The sequence below is a fragment of the Leptonotus elevatus genome, chromosome 3 (genome assembly GCF_054856555.1).
Source record: "Leptonotus elevatus isolate MCC_2025b chromosome 3, RoL_Lele_1.0, whole genome shotgun sequence".
In the NCBI taxonomy this organism is placed as follows: domain Eukaryota; kingdom Metazoa; phylum Chordata; class Actinopteri; order Syngnathiformes; family Syngnathidae; genus Leptonotus; species Leptonotus elevatus.
In genome coordinates this window covers 10,089,978-10,106,868 of record NC_141241.1, presented here as the reverse complement: position 1 = coordinate 10,106,868, position 16,891 = coordinate 10,089,978, and the positions used below count along the sequence as shown (strand labels likewise).

Genomic DNA, 16,891 nt, shown 5'->3' with positions numbered 1-16,891 from the left:
ACTTTAACAACAATTCCAACTTTTGGGCTGCTGGGAAAGGAAAATAAGAGACCTTAAGGAGGTTATTTAGAGGGATCTCAAAATCAAACATCTTGACCACCAGAACTGTTTTTAGCCAGAGCTAGCCAAGGCTAGCGGCTCACATATATCACGATTGCATTATGGTAAAAGCATTTTTACCACCTTACAATGACACGTACCTTAATCAAAATGGTCAGAACATCTTTGGTAGACTTTGTCGGTTGGAAATCCTCTCAATTTATCTTTACAATTCCGGACACTTTTTTATCCGTTCCCATTCGACGTTCCATGGACCCGTGAACGGCACACAATGTGGGTCAAATGACGTCATGTGAATACTATCTAGAAGCTTCGTTTCACATCTTTGTTCACCCTATTTTTGCACCCGTGAACGGCACACAATTGTGAAGTTGTTCGTGAAAATCCGGAATGAACAAATGAATGAATCAAAGTAAATTCTAGTAAGCAACACGAGCGCTCCTCAGCATTTGCTTGCGTTGTCTCGCTGGCCGCAATTGTTTGCCACAAATTTGTTTGACCCACCAAATGGCTGCCGGGTCGATAGCTGGGGGTCTGTGACGTCATGTGAATACTATGTATATTAAAAAATTGTCAAGTTGATCACCTGCAACAGAAAGCAATTGAAGCATTCACACTGTACAGACTAGCTAAGAGACTGGCTGAATTTTTACCCTACCATCTGCCTGCGCCTTCTTATGAGTTTCTTCCTTGGTTTGTGTTTTCGTTCTCATGGTTCAACCACAAATTTACGGAGCCATACAGATGGCACGGAGTTTGATTCCTAGCCATTGCCCCAATCCCCAGCCACTGCCGCTCCCAAACCTGGATAAAAACAGTTGAGTTTTCCCAGGGAGAGAATCAGGTGTAAAAATGTGCCAAACAAATTATGCAGGTGACTAGCTGTGGCGACCCCTGATGGTGCAAGCCAAAAGTCGCAACAACTGTGGAGTGTGCGGTGAGCGGGTGTGCTGTGTGCATGTGTACATAACAAGCACTGTGTCAACTCGAGCTCAGCGCACTCCACTCGGTTACACTGGCAGAAGAGTTGCACGGGGTCAAAATTAATTACAGCGGCTGCTAAGCACACAGCAGCTGTTGTAAACACATACATTTTCCTTTCAAACGAGCCCCCGTGCAAAATACTGTATATCTCCTACAAGTTTACGAGCAAGCGTCGTCAAGCTGTGCTGGTGTGTACACCAAGAAATTACTCTTCTTGTTTTTTTCCTTAACTGCATCCATTTGCTGAAAATTACCACGGTTTGAATTAAGGGTCTTTTCTTGTGTATTTCTGGGTTTTCTTGTTTTACTGTCCAACACTAAATCTCATGTTTTATTGTGACTATGCTTGCAAAGTCTTTTTTTTTTCTTTTTTTTTGCAGTTCTGTTCTTGGCCAGCTTCTTCGAAACTCATTATGACTGATTCTCTAGTTCCGGAGAATGATCTGAGGAAATAAGAGTCCATGCTACTTCAAATTAAAACCCACAAAGCACCTCTTATCCCGACATATTTCGATTTAATTTGCAGGCCTCCGATGGGCTGCAGGAAATTGAAAATGGTGTTAAAGTTTTGTCAATCATGTTACATAAAGGTGCTGCTGTATCTATACACAGCACAGTTCTGCACTTTCCAAAATAATGTAAATATTTACTACAAAGTTTTAATGGCATGTTTTACAGCAGCAATTTTGACCCAATCAAATAGTAAATGGAAGGACAGATGCAGTTGGTTTGGACATCACAACACTACAATCTGGTGAGGTTGTGGTAAAGCTGCGGATACTGTAATGTATTTACTTTCAGTTTCCTGAAGCAGGAAGTAGCAATTGCATAAACAAACTATAAACAAGGCATTGTGATATCTTTCAAATGTTCTAATTATCTTCATGGTGCTGGGCAGTACGTGCCACACAACTCTTTATTTTGTGGCTTGAAAATTTTTGGTCAGCCTGTGTGGAGTTGGCATGTTCTTCCCATGCTTGTGTGGGTTTTCACAGGTATTCCAGCTCTCACCGTCACAACGTGCAGTTTAGGTGACTTTTAATTGTCTGCAGGTGTGAATTTGGTAGTTTGCCTACATGTCCCCTGCGACTGGCTATGCCTCTCGCTCAAAGTCAGCTGTGACAGGCACCAGCTCAGTCATTACCCTGATGATTCTCAGCATTATAGAAACTTTATAGCTGGATTGCTAAAACAAATCATCTAATGATAGTCTAGGATTTTTGCACAATACTATAAGTTTCCATGGAAGGAAGTTAAGGCAACTTATTTTTTTCACATTGAGATCGAACAGCAAAATAATCAAGAATATTAATAAAAGGGTAGAGCGTCATCCCTTCAGATATTACAACAAACTGTAGATAATTAGGGACTCCAAATCCAGAAATAGTTCAACAAAATGTATGACCGCCAAAACTGTTCATATTCATTTCAAACAAGCGTCAAAAAAGTGTGGAAAAATGCATCAGTTGAGTAAAAGGGCAATGGGGGTTTTACAATCATATATCACCCTCAACGTGTATTTATACCTCTCCATGGGTACAACACAACACGACTCCACCTGCGCTGTTTGACAGAGGCCATCCAAAGTGTGTTGAAGGCCGCCACCCTTTAACCCATTCTTGCCACTTGGCCATCCTGTTTCCAGAGAGCGCATTCATTTCCCAGCCCAGTGGAGCAACACAAGGTCACCCGCTGCCCGGACCTCCACTTCACCTGCCCCTGAGTTTCAGCACCAGCTCAAGCCCAAAGAGAAGGTCCGGTCCACCTCTGCTATAATTTATGAGCTATTTCACACAGTTGTGCTTCCATTATAGACCCAGTCTTGGCCTACCTTGTGCAGTCCTACCTTGCACTTAAAAGATAATTGCAGGGTGATTTGGGGCAGGGGATGTAGTATTAAAAAAACAACTGTACATATTTCATAGAATCTGTCAAATCAGAAGTTGAAGACAATTTAAAAAAAATGACAAATCAGTTTCCTTCCTCGCTAGCAAAAAATGCCATTGCTCCAAATCATCTCTCACTTGCCCTTGGAGAAGACTCTCGTCAAACTTGACACTGAGTACAAACTTCTGCCACTTGCCTCAATTGCCATGGCAACCCCAGTGATGGGGCGACAGCCTCCTCAGCAGGATAAGCTTCCATTTTTGCCAAGTGAAGATTACCTCATCTAATATGAAGGGGTGTATTAAATTAATTTCACATTGGTTATATTATCTTATCAAGAAATTGGGAATCTAGAACAATGGGTAAATAACCACAAAATAATAGATTTGATTAAGCGACTCACAAAAAAAGATCATTAATGACACATTCTGGGAATACAAGATCACAATATAATTAATTTGAGCAGAGAAGATCCAGCAAAACTGAGGTGGCAGTGGAAATTTCCACCAATTGGTACAATTTAGTTGAGTTCACAACCATATGGTTCAGAAATACCCTTCAAGATTGTATGATATACAAATTGCTTAATCGATCGCTGAGAATAATGTTGATTGTGATGAAGTGGTTGTTGATGAGTGAGGTAATGGTTGTGCAAAAAAATGAAATGCTGCTACCGCATCAGTAGTATCACTACTTTTATTACTAGTAAGCCTGCCAGTACTGTTCCATCCTTTTTTTTACCATTTAGTATTCATCAGTGTTATGATAAACCATTTGCACGATGAAAGCTTTTAGCCGTTATATTATGTCGGTAGTATCTGAGTGGTAACAGAGGCAACTTTTCACTTTTCCCAACTTGTTGTTTAAAAACAAGTAGTGACTATTCAACATACAACTTTTCTGAGGCTCTGTGTAAAAACGGCTTCAAGGATTCCTAAAGAGAAAAGCAAACGAAGGTGCACCGACCTGTGATAGTGACAAAGGCGTTCCCCTCCTCCCCTAGCAACGGGTTGATGAGTGTGCAGCTGTAGGTGCTGTTGGGCTCCAGCACGACCGTCAGCACGCTGGTCAGGGAGAACAAACCCTCCTCGTTGGCCACCACCGAAGTGGTGACATTGTCCGTCAGGTTGCGGCCGCCCCCGTCCTGCCACATCACGTCGGCTTCTGGGTAGCCTCCGTAAGCCACACAAGTGAGGGCCACCTCTTCACCTGGCCGAAGGTTAGATTCCTGCTCCAAGTTCACAACGGGCTTGGAGTAAGGGGCTGGATAAAAACGGGGAAAGGATTTAAATGAGTCTTGTTATGGGGAATTGACTTTTTAATTGCTTGTATACAAATAGTTGGGTCGCTCGAGTGCCTGCCCACCAATCAAGTGTGAAATTAAACAACCAAGTAAATCTTTTGTTATCTGCCTATTAAAAAAAATGTGTCTGTGAGGGAGCCATTCTGCAAATCTGTCCCACATAAACACATTGTAATATATGAAGTGCTGTCTCTAAGAGTGAAAATGCTTTTATAGTGTACATGGGTACTTTTTCTCAGCCACTCTCTTCCTTGCTGCTTCAAGTGAAAGCCAATCTGCTCGTAATTCCAGGGCTCTACCCACGGTCAGCATGAAAACGAGATTCTGACTCGGCCCAGGAGTATATGGGGCAAATTATACAATCACTCCTCACTTGCATGATAAGCAGAGCTCATTTCAGAAAGACAATAACTAGGGTCAGGTGTGAAGTACCCTATCATTTTTGATCCCTGGGGTCTTTTGATGAAAGCAGACATGATATTAAAAAACAAACAAACTGGAAACTGTTTTAAATTGAGAAGAAGAAAAAACATGTCTGAGTTATGGATGTGGTAGATGATTTAACAAGCAGCAGAACTTCCAGACCATATCATTCCCATTAAGGCATAAATTGCATTTAGTGCCACTTAGCATAAAATAAAGTTTAAAATCCCACAATTCCACACGGTATCAGTGGCACACAGGCATGCTGCATCTTAACACTTCCCAGAGTGCCAAAATGCAGAGAAACTCCTTAAAATAAATAAATAAATAAATGGTTCAGGCCAGGAGGTGAACGTAGGCAGAAATTGGCTGTCTTGGGTACAACCAGAATGAAAAAAAAAAAAAACGTGTAGGCATTGGTGGGGTTCTAATGTCAGCCTCGCCGAAAATCCCAAATCCCAATCCCTTGATCTGAAGCAAGAGTACAAAGGTGAAAGAGAAAAGAGGCTCTATTCCCAGAGCCAATCATGGCACAGCAAACAATAGGGTGGAGCTGAGCCTGAAATGATTTAAGTTAGTCTGATCTGCTGGTGAGAAGTGGACTTTCGACATGGAGTCAAGATTTACTGCGCTTTCTGCTAACTAAAGTAGGGCTCTTCCATACCATCAAGTACCTGCAGGCCTTTTTTTAAGACAGGATGAATTGTATGAAAACTGGAATTACTTGCAGCATTGCAGTGAGCGGACTAGTATCATATACCGTAGTCAGTGGTGCACATAACAATTTTGGTCTGGTTCCCAAAGGAGCATCAGAGGTCTTTTTTTTCCTGACCCACCAACCTCATGGATGAACTTAAAAACTTGCAGCACATCCTGCCCGTCCACCATCTTTGATTGGCCCTCGCAGCTTTTATAAAGTCAAAATGAAGTGTTAAGTATGCACTGATTTTATTTTTATGAGCACGCGTGTCTGCAGTGTCAAAGCAGTGAATCATATTAAAATTGGAGTGAATCATATCGAAATTGGAATGAGTCAGAATAGCAGTAATTAAAAGTGAATCATATCATCTGCATCATATTTCGTTTGAATCATATCATAGCATTTGAAGTATCAGGGTGGTGTAGTATCGTTGGCAAGTAAATAAATATTCAGCTAACTTCCTCTAGTGTCCATTTGACTGTCAGCCACATTTCCATCAAGACCATTGGCTTCTTTGCATCCGCAGCAGGAAGGAAATATACGGCCTTAACTGTGAATGCCGTTTAAAAATAGAAACATCTATAAATCTCATGCATAAAATGGAACAAATTTGTCACTGATGGGAGACATTGTTTTCCCTCTCGCCAGCCAGGATGGGGAGAAAAACATTATTCATTAACACTACCTAATGCACATCCTTCCTCTGAGAATAGAGCAGCCATCTCTCAATAGATATAAAAATGTGCCATTGCACTGTAAGTAAATAAATGTCTGCTGTGAGGGTGGCCTGCATCGTCATGTAAACAGCCAAGACGCTTGTAAAGGCTGATTGACCAAAACAACGACTGAGAGTCAAAGTCAGCAGCTATTGACCACAACAGATGCCACAATCAGCGCTTATTGACCAGACATGCAGTCGAGCAGCCCTGGGGAAAACTGTTAATCACGATTACATCCCGCATGCTATGTATGCACACAAGTGTAATACAGACTGTACCATTAGAGTACACGAGTGCGAAAAATACGATCTTTGGAAATTAACCTCTTAACGGATCGTATGATTACATTCACAGCATTAGCTTGCTAATGTGCCTACATGCTAAAACGTGAACAGAGAGACGGGTTAGCCTCCAATACTAATCAGTGTGAGAAAATTACTTGCAATGACTTGAATGATTCAGTAGGAGCAAGTCCAAAAATAGAATACTGACTTATCCTATTCTTAACCTTGGACATGTAAAAAGGAAGTACAACATGACTCCTCCGGACAATGTTATTTTTTTATTTTCATGATACTGGTATTTAGGACTACAGAACTGGGATTCACCCAAATTACAAATAAAAACTAGAGATAGACCGATATGCTTTTTTCCGGACTGATACTGATGCTGATTATCAGGAGTCAAGGAGGCCGATAACCGATATTTGAAGCCGATATTAATTTTCAGTAAAAAAAAAAAAGGTGGGGTTAATATTGGCATAAAAATTTTTTTTAATACAAATGCCAATCTTGACTCTGATGTAATGTCTTAAAGCATGTTTATTGAAAAAAAATTCAGACTTGAAAATGTAGGGTTTTTTTTGTTTTGTTTTTTTACATTTTTTGTCTTCGACGTTTTCCTTTTACATTTCTAACAAAACATTCAGGGAGCTCCCAAGGTTATTAGTATGTCTTACAAAGTTCATTGGAAACTTAAGCAAGCTCGCTATAGTTTTCTACAGTAAAGTTTTTTTTTCTAAAATTTAAAAATTCCGGTACCTGAAATCTTAAACTTTCACATTTCTTTGTTTTAATGTCAAACAAAAACAAATGGTTCAGAAGGTTCCCATGGTCAGTAGCATCTCCTATAAAGTTAACGGAAAATAAATACGAAATAAATGAAATATTTATAAATAAATAAAAATGAAATAAATAGCTCCCTGAGGTTAATTTGTTTTCCGATTAACCTTATATCGGCCGACAGATTTAAAAAAAGGCAGATACCAATATTTGTCAAAATGCCCAACATTGGCACCGATAATCGGCCTATCCCAATTAAAATCCTGTCAATTCATCATTTTTTTCCCCACATAGTCAATCAAGGAAGTTTAATAAAATGCTCTAGTTTTTACTTGGAATGCACCAATACCGATACCACTGTTGGTTACTTACCCTGTACTTCTCGACTTCTGAAATAATATGTCACATGCGGATCTAGAAGGCACAGGCTTAACTGTTTTCGTTTGATTGTTTTACGTTGTCTATTTATGCTTGTTTTGTTATGCTTTCCACAAAAATGTTTGATATAATCAAGACTTTACTACTGTGTTAACATAAGTTACTAAGAGACAACAGCTCATTCGAAATTGTTATTTTGCTCCCATAAAAACATAACTCATATCAAGCGATGACACCAAGTACAGTAGAAAGAATTCTGATGGTTGTGAGAAAACGTTACAGGTGGACTGAAATGGTTTGCGAAAAACCATCCAGATCATCAAGTTTAGGTTTGTGTCAGTTGGTTTTCCACTTATAATAATATCAAAGGAAGAAAGCATGTGAACCAGTCATAATGAATGCTAACAAACAAAAACAATAAATGCGAACATAACGGAAAGTCTCATGTTCTTAATTACTTGTTACACATTTTATCAGCAAGGAGACTTTGGGCAGACAATGGTATATGTTTGAAAATGTGTGAAACAAAGCTAAACTCACCGGCCACCTGGAGAAACAAAGCAGCGCTGCCGTATTCCTGCACTCGGACAAAGCAAGTGTAGCTGCCTTCGTCAGCCACTACCACCCTCCTCAGCAGCAGCGAGGCGTTGCCCAGGCCCAGCTCGCGGGGGAACAGGCCAGTGCGGTTGACGAACCTTCCAGCCTGGTCTGCCAGCTGATCGCGCCCTTCGTTGTATCCGTACACACTGCGCTTGGTGTCGGTCAGCTGCCAGAAGACGGTCACGTCAGATGCGTTGAAGGGGGCAGCGGGTCTGAAGGAACAGTTTAGCGTGACGTCCGTATTATATAGTGCCACCACGGGCTGGTCAGGGACGTACACCTCCATCATGGCTACAAGAGAGAGGAAGTAGCCTGTGAGTGACATTGTACAAAGTATGGAAAACTGTGAAGAATGGAATAAATACCGATCAAAACTTCACACTTTCTCATGTCATTCAAAGACAATTGTGTGTACAAACATTACTGGTACTCTATTATGAACATGGTCATAATGTTGAATCACTGGTTAATTACTTGAAAAGTGACTGAATCTCTTTTGACAACATTGGTCCTTTTTTTGCAGGTGCTGAAAAGTTTAAAAACAAATTTCCATGCAGAACATAATTAAATGGGGGTTGACGGACACAAAGTCTATACATATGTATGTATATATATATATATATATATATATATATATATATACACACACACACACACACACACACACACACACACACACACACACACACATGTATGTATATATATATGTTGTGTGACCACCCTTGCCATGTTGGGTGTCATTTACAAGTGCATTTGCGGTAATATGCCGATGGCACTATCAGAGACAGTTGGAAATCTTTTCGAAAACACTCTCTGATCCGGTGATAAGCCGACTTTTTCCAGTTTGTGTAAACGTTAGCGATACAGAAGTCGGTAAGAGAATTATCCATCTTCTGAGCTAGTATCAGAGCGGAAACAGAGGAAGGATGCCACTGGTATGTAAGCATATTCCACAATCATGTTGACATTTTTTGTGTTAAAATGTAAGAGGTTGATACCCCTAAAAGTCAAGCATCTTGAAATGTATGCTAGATCTGCTTCAGAAAGAGATAAATTGCTTGCACAGTGTGGCAGCAGGAAGTGGGTAAAAGGGGATTAAGGCAATGGGGAAGCAAAAACTCTTGAGTGAACATTTTTTGAGACAATGCCGCTGCTACTTTTATTGAAAAAGTTGCTGATTGAGCGGCACATGCGCATGCTGCATTGTTTGTCTAGACGAAGGCGAGAGCGTAATTATTCCGGATTAGCGGCCATCTCAGGCAGCCGTTTGTGGCATCCTTGCGAGTCAGCGTTCCCCATTGATCTCTGTCCACTCTTATATAATGCCAATACGCTCATCTGCATCACAGGAGAGGACGGGAAAAAAAGACTCCGGCCCCAGGAGTGACACACTGTTTTGTCCCTGTAATTGTTATAATCAGGGTAGCATTTTTGCCTCTTTTGAACTCCACCTCAAGGTAGTCAGCGTTGACTCACTTTGGTATGGGGGGGATTCGACAAAGCAGAGGTGCTTTAATCAACTATCCAATTAACAACAAACGACTTTCATCTGAGCGCCTTCATGTATGGACGCTGAGTCTAGGAAGGCCTATTTTTGACATATCTTACGTTTAACATCCCTTGGCACTGATACGTGAACAGTACCACCTATTGGCCAACCGTAAATCTGCTGTAAAATAATGGGGACAAAAAGGCTCAGATGTTACAATAATCCCTTTCTGTTTATTCTTTTAGAACATGCAATAATGTTTCATGGGGGGTGAAGTGGATGGAATGTCACCTTGATAGCTGAAGAAGTTAATGGTATGAAGCATGTTTTGCTTCCAGAGTAATGATTGGTTTGAATTCAAATTTTGCCCAATAAAATTTGGAGCAGCCATGTCCGACCTCTCAAGGTTGTCCCTCCTACGACAACGTCCATGATCAGCAACTAAAAAAAGTTGTTGTGATGTTGGATTTATTTTTTCACCGCCAAATGGTATATAGAACAAAAATGTAAACGTCACGTTTGTATTTTGCCTCCCAGTTTTCAGGAACTGAACTCAAAGATCTAAGATACTTGTTTTCTATGTATACATTTCTCTCCAATATTGTTCACAAATCTGTGTTAGTGAATTCTTCCTTATTGCAGAGAGAATTCACCACCTCAAAGATGTCGCAAATCAAGATGCTGTTTATACAGCATGATTATTGCACATGTGCCTTAGGTAAACTGCCCACAAAAAAGTCCACTCTCAAATGGGTTCTCCCGTTATGGTTGTGAGAGTAGGTATGGGGGTGTCAAGAGGAGTTGGAGGGTTTCAAAAAAAAAAAACAGTCAGAATCAGAATTAGGACCAAAATCACCTTAGTAGTAGTACTAGAAATATCTACTATGATCGATATTACTATTCTATATATAACCCGTACCAGAGGTGGGCACTTCCGTCAATCGTAAATTCCCGTCAATGACAATGCCCACCTTTCGGTTAGTGTACAATGATGCAAAGCCTTAAAAAAATATACAGACTGAGCACCGAGTGAAGCAGGATTACTTCATTCAATCGCAGTGAGTACACACAGCCCTTCTCATTCGCTGATATTGCTGAAGCACTCGCCAAAAGGTGGGCATCGTCATTGATGGGAATTGACAATTGACGGAAGTACCCCTATCTGACCTTTACTATCAGTAGTATTAATGGTAGATACACCACCAGGGGATAGTCGATTGACAGCGCCGCCACAAAGTTGTTCAACGAACTGCAGCCTGGGGTGAACTATCAAAGGTTATGTATATTTACATTTGAGAATTCATCATAGAGAATGATATCTGGTATCAGATCAATATTTGAGAGAAATAGGCCTTCTTTGAATGCATAAAAAGTGTTAGATCTTTGAGTTAAACCCATGAGGAAAATTTTGAACAAAAACAAGTGAAGTGTTTATATTTTTGTACAGATAAGGTGTTTATTTCTGGATCCCATCATTTGCACTCATTTATACGGGTTCTTTATTCCGGGGGTGTCAGTGATAGTATCCACGTTAAGAGAAAAGGGGGAGACAGAGTGCAATTAAATCACTTTGAGAGGAGCCATGGATGACTCACACCACCAGGTGAATTCAGGAAGGTGGGGGTGGGATTGTTGTAGAGCAAAACGGCATCTAGCTAAAGATAATATCTGGAAACAAGGTTAAGAACACTCTCTAATTCCTCTACATTGACCGACTCAAAGAAAAAGAAGAAAATATGAACTCCCACCGTCGTGCTCCTCCTCCTCCTCCTCTGTTTTGCTTTCTTTCTTTTTTTAACAGGCAACCTACGTCTTGCTCTGGAGAGCCTACACAGGGACTTTGTGTAGTTACACTGACCGGCACTTGGAAAGAGAACATAGGGAAGAGTTTTGGAATTTGCATCAAGGGGAGGGAGCAGGGAGAGGAGACAAGAGCAAGGCTGGCGGCTGACGTCACGGAAAAACGTGCATCTGATGTCCTATTCGTCAGAGGTGAAATACCATGTGAGGCATATCGCTGCATGCACTCTGTCTCTTTGTGATCTGGCATGCTGTGACTCAGGGCTGCTCTCGTTACTGAAAGCATGTATTTGACCAAGACAAGAGACAAGATGTATTAGTATAGTGGGAAACTGCTAAGGATGAAGTGCCTGACTATGGGTGCAAAGATACTAGGGTCAACTCCTGACAAGTTTGAGAAAAGCTTTTGGTTTGGCAGTGATGTGGAACCACAAGAAATCAAGCGAGTGCCCTCCATAGACCATGAAGTGAAAGCGAAAGCCCGTATCCCACTGAGATAAATGTTTGCGAAGCTAGCGAATGTTGATTTCTCGTCAGGATTCGTTCAAGGTCGCAGCGTTCTGTAAACGTTCCCCAAACGTTCGCTAACAGTTATATTTTTTTTGTTGTCGCAAGGAAATTTTGAACACGTTTACATTCCGTCACGTCACAGTCTGCGGAGTCAACTGGCATAGGAGACGTCGGCATAAAGATTTAAAGGTGTCCTAACATGAGCTTTGCAGCAACAACATCATCCATCCTCTGATTGCCCTAATATTGTATCAAAATATTATTTTATGAAATTCTGCCTTATTGTACAAATACAGGCTCCACAAGATGGTCTACTGTAAGGCTAGTTTCAAACGGACAGATTTCGCTCCCGGCTGTTTTACGAGTTACAGGTCCACAGAATATTGTGTTCTATTGCTATAAGACATGGAACCTACCAAAAGAAAGATTCGAGTCTCTTCTTTCATCAGGAAAAAAAGTATATTTGTATCAGTTTTCATTTTGTAGCAATTAGCATTAGAATATAGCTAAGTTTAATAATTTTTCACAAACCTGTTTAAAACACTGGAAAAAAGAGCTTGTTGCAACATGGCCCTGGCTGATCTCTTATACTCTGCTGTCACCTGCTGGCCGTTTTTTGTAATAACTACCATTGCTTTAAGTCAATGGTTCTCAACCGCGGTCCTCAAGTACCCCTATCCAGCCTGTTTTCCATGTCTCCCACAAGCAACACAGGTATTTAAACCATCAGCTAATCAGCAAACCCTGCATGAAGCCCGATAATGATCCAGAGCTGTGTTGGCTGGGGAGGGATGGAAAACAGGCTGTATAGGGGTACTCGAGGACCGGGTCTGAGAACCAGTGCTTTAAGCGACCTCTTCAAGTCAGAAGCTGTATCAAAGCCTTCTGTATGCTCTCGTATAAAAACAATTTTTTTAAACGTATAAATACATTTTGGGGAGTGCAGGACAAAGTATTAAAAAACGTATTCATACTTTTTTGGGTTTGAATGAGTTAACAGATATAGGATGGTCAAGCGTTTGACGTCCTTGGTCGGGAAGATGCAAAATAGGAACAAAAACAGCCCGATTGTCTTTATGTGTGTACCCAGCCGTAGGGGAGAAATTGGGTGTCCTCTCCTCAAGAAAGTAGCAGTATTTGCTGAGGGGAGAGGTGGGTTGGTGGTAAACCTAGTAGTATTGCCAGTGGGGTCTTCCCAGAGGGGAAGTAAGGATTCTCCTCTCCTGCCCTCTCTATAAAGACATGCTGAGCAGCCATCGAGGGCAGGCTGGGAGACGTCAGCCGGCCGGGATTTACACGCTGCACTTTGTGTTTATGGGCCTCAGCTCTGTTTGAGTGCCTACGTGACAGAGACGGGCACTTTCACAGCCGACATGAAATAAACTCATTTAAGCCTTTGGCGGCCGCTGGCAGCCGGCCCTGCTTAGCGGCGAGCGCTGACTAGGAAAGGGGGGGAAAAAAGTCTTTAAATGATCTTCACACCGCTCTCCACTCTAATTTCAAGACTAACCATCACCGTGACACTTTCAAACACCTTCCTACAATAACAGTGCTTTTGTCAGGTGTTGGCAAGCTGCTATCTAGGCCTATGATGATAATGGGAAAGGAGGCTCGAGGCAAGTGTGGGTGCGAGCAGAGCATTTAACCGCAGTGTGCTAATCAGCATGGGCGCGCACCAACTGGGATGTTTTATGCACATTGTCGCCGGAGACGTTTCTGACGAGTTATCTCATAAAACAAAATGGCGAAAAAGACGTTTTTAGTGTGGTTGTCCAAAGGATTGGTGTCATAAACTGTGTGAGACAGTTGGCAATATACACCGGCAGAGGTACATCGCAGTGGTCATTCGGCATGCTGGTTAGGTAGTACAAACCTGATCCCTCACAAATATCATGACATCATGCTTTTAACATTGAGTTTTCACCCCTTATAGTTCCCCTGATTTGTTCAAATTTCATCCAAGACATTTCAGGCATATCTTAGCTTCTAACTGAAAGGACCAACTCGATGGCAGTAATAGAAATTGTGGAAGCAATAGCTACTAGCATAGATCATTTAATTTGATACTACCATTGATCATAGTATGATTAAATTAGAGCTATGTGGCATAATAGGTGCATAATCATATACTTCCTGTCGGCGTGATAACCACGGTAACCAACCAGGTGTCCTATAATACTTCTTGTCCATATTTACCCAATGTTTGGAAACTTGGAGACGAACTCTCCCAGGTTAGCTCAGCGCGAGCTAGCTAGCTAGCTAGCTAGCTGGTACATCCAAACACGGATGTATTTAAAACTTTACCAAAATCGGGAAAACAAAAACACATTCTGCTTTTGACCAGTGCACGGCAAGGGATCATAGTGGTTAAAGTACTGGTAAGTTATTTCAAACTAAAGAGAAAAAACTTTCTGTAGGTTGAAGTGGCTGCAACCACATAGTCTCGGTACACTTTAATATGGTTTAAAAAAAAAAAAAAAAGTGAATATGAGGCTTGGGAAAGCACTTTGGACAACATTTAAGTGAGATAAAGTGCTGTCTAAGTATACTATATATACCATTATGATCAAATTGGTGACGTGTTTTTCAGCAAGTGTGAATTAGCTCTACATGCAACAGAATAATTGTGTTCAAATAAACAGGCCCCAATTTCACACTGGTTTAGTCAATATGTCATTAAATTGAGACAAAATCATCATTATTACAGCGCAATCACTTTTTGTAACACATTTGTAAGCGGTAAGATTTTTTAAGTATGGGCCTTGGCTCAGTTAAGGTTGGGAAAAACACTGGTCTACTTTACCAGTGATCTCGATGACAAAGAGACTGATGTTGGGTAAATGAATTCAAATTATATTCAGTTTTGTAACCACAGATGAAAATGCACCGTCATTGTCATGTATCAGTAGTATTTGTACCAATACAATCAAACAGCCTTGCACACGCACGCACTCACACACAACCTCCATAGCCCCAAAGGCCAGAGACCACATTGATATTCCACACCTGCTTGACTACTGACAGGACCGTAGCAACACGGGGTGAGGAGTTGGACACAAGGAACTCTTGACACTACAATGGAGAAGCTGTAAGAGAGCTGCAGTGGAGCAAAGAGCTTCCTGTCAGCGTGACTGACATCGGTCACGTTGACAAACACGCCGCAAATAACAAATGTTCTCAGTGTCGGGCTCTGCATGCAAAAAGGTAACCACGATTGAATGGTGTAGTGGAGCCTTACAAAGTTGACCACTGTAAAAATAGTCCGATTTAAGTTTTTTAACTTCATCACAGAAGAATAATTAGGCCTCATTTTGTTTTCTTATTTATTTCATAGATTATTTCCACTCATCTGTTCCTTTTCTATAGCGACTGCAATACTACTACTGCAACAGACTTGAACTTTCATATTTTCTGGTGTCTCACAGTCTTAAAAACTAATAACTATCGTTCAATACCTGGACAGCAATATTTACACAATGATTGCAGCAATCTGCTAATCGCAGTGTGCACACACATTTAAAGGGTAATTCTCACAAAAGCCAATGGCACAGCATTAGTATGAGTTTGTGAATGAGCAGTGCAATAAGATGAAAAGGTGAAACTATTAACTTGGCATTCTAAATGGGATACAACTTAAGGCTGTAGACAAGTGATAAATTGTGCGTCACACAGACCCATTCCAAGTGGGTCAGGTAGAGTCGAGTAGAGTAGAATTTTTTTGCCATGAACCTCTACAAGTTTGTACTGTTTACTTCAGTTTAAACAGTTTGTTAATAACATGTTCTTTAATGCACTTTGTTCATGTGATTATATGTGTTTGTATTTAAAGGGATCAGATGCATGTTTTAAAAAACACATTTGTTTGGTTAGTATTCTGTTAAGTGGGATGCAACTCACCGACCAGGTGAAAATCAAGGTCCCGGAGTGAGAAGAGTGGTTGTTTTGTGACTATGCTTGTGCAATACTGGCCCCTGGTGTCGACTTGTGAGATTGCAGCCCAACAAATATTTATTCTGAGTGTTTTGCACGGACCTGAACATCAAATGGCTGAACTCAAAGGATGCGCGAGCCCTTTCATACTGATTATTTTTACGACACAGCCAAGACCTGCTAAACTTCTGAAAGGAAAAGTGAGCTTTTGATTTCAGCACGTGTCGATCATCTTACTCAGAGTTGGGGGTAGCGTTGGAGTGACAGTGATGCAGCCTGGTCGCTGTGCAGTGTGGGGGCCACGTGGATGACTGCGTGATCCCGGCCCAACACATCATCACATCCTCAAACTAAGCCTATGCGCATTAAAGGGGTCACTTTCAACATCAAGCTCTGAATACAATCTCCTTTTTTCTTATGTTTGTTCCCAGGAAGTCACAAAGGAGAGTCCTCGCCTGGCAGACATCCAGGTGATCACCTAGATAAGGACTCAGACTTGCTTATTTCCCGCAGAGTCATAAATCAGGACAGGACATTCTTTTGTACTGTTTTTTTTCTTTTAAATCTCTCTATCTTCCTTTCTCCCCCCTTCTCTCTCTATCTTCCTTTCTCCCCCCTTCTCTCTCCATCTTCCTTTCTTTCTTTCCTCGCTGTCCACCGTCGCCTCCTCTTGCCTCCTTCCTTGATGCGAGCCATCTCATATCCTGTCAATAACCCGCTAATGGGCCCGGGCAGTCAGATAAGAGTGAGCCTCTGGCTTACAAGTCCGCAGACACCGAAAGCCTTTTGATGAGCTGCGGTTTCACAAATGAAAAAAAAAAGAAAGGAAAAGGGGCTCGCTGACAAGGTAGACGAACGGTCACAAGGTCAGCTCTCACTTGAGGACAGAAAACTTAAAGGATGAAGAAGAGAAGCAGCACGGCGGTAAAGGCTTCCTTGATTTCCCTTCACAGGATGTTGTATATATTTTTCTTACAATTTAACAGCTAGCTTGCTTTGGCATTGCATCATACTGAAAGGCAGGCTACCTATCTATCTATGAGCATA

The 16,891-nt window shown here is 41.3% G+C and overlaps 1 protein-coding gene across 2 annotated transcripts in view; it reads right to left on the bottom strand.

The window, feature by feature from the left end:
• The window catches only part of cd276 (CD276 molecule), a 75,152-nt gene that overhangs the window by 51,695 nt on the left and 6,566 nt on the right, over window positions 1-16,891 (bottom strand). For both annotated transcript variants that reach the window (XM_086070638.1, XM_086070637.1), the window contains exons 3-4: window positions 8,056-8,406; window positions 3,898-4,194 (exon numbers count right to left, since the gene is read on the bottom strand). In XM_086070638.1, coding sequence (XP_085926764.1) covers window positions 3,898-4,194; window positions 8,056-8,406 — 648 coding nt within the window. The remainder of the gene's footprint in view (window positions 1-3,897; window positions 4,195-8,055; window positions 8,407-16,891) is intronic.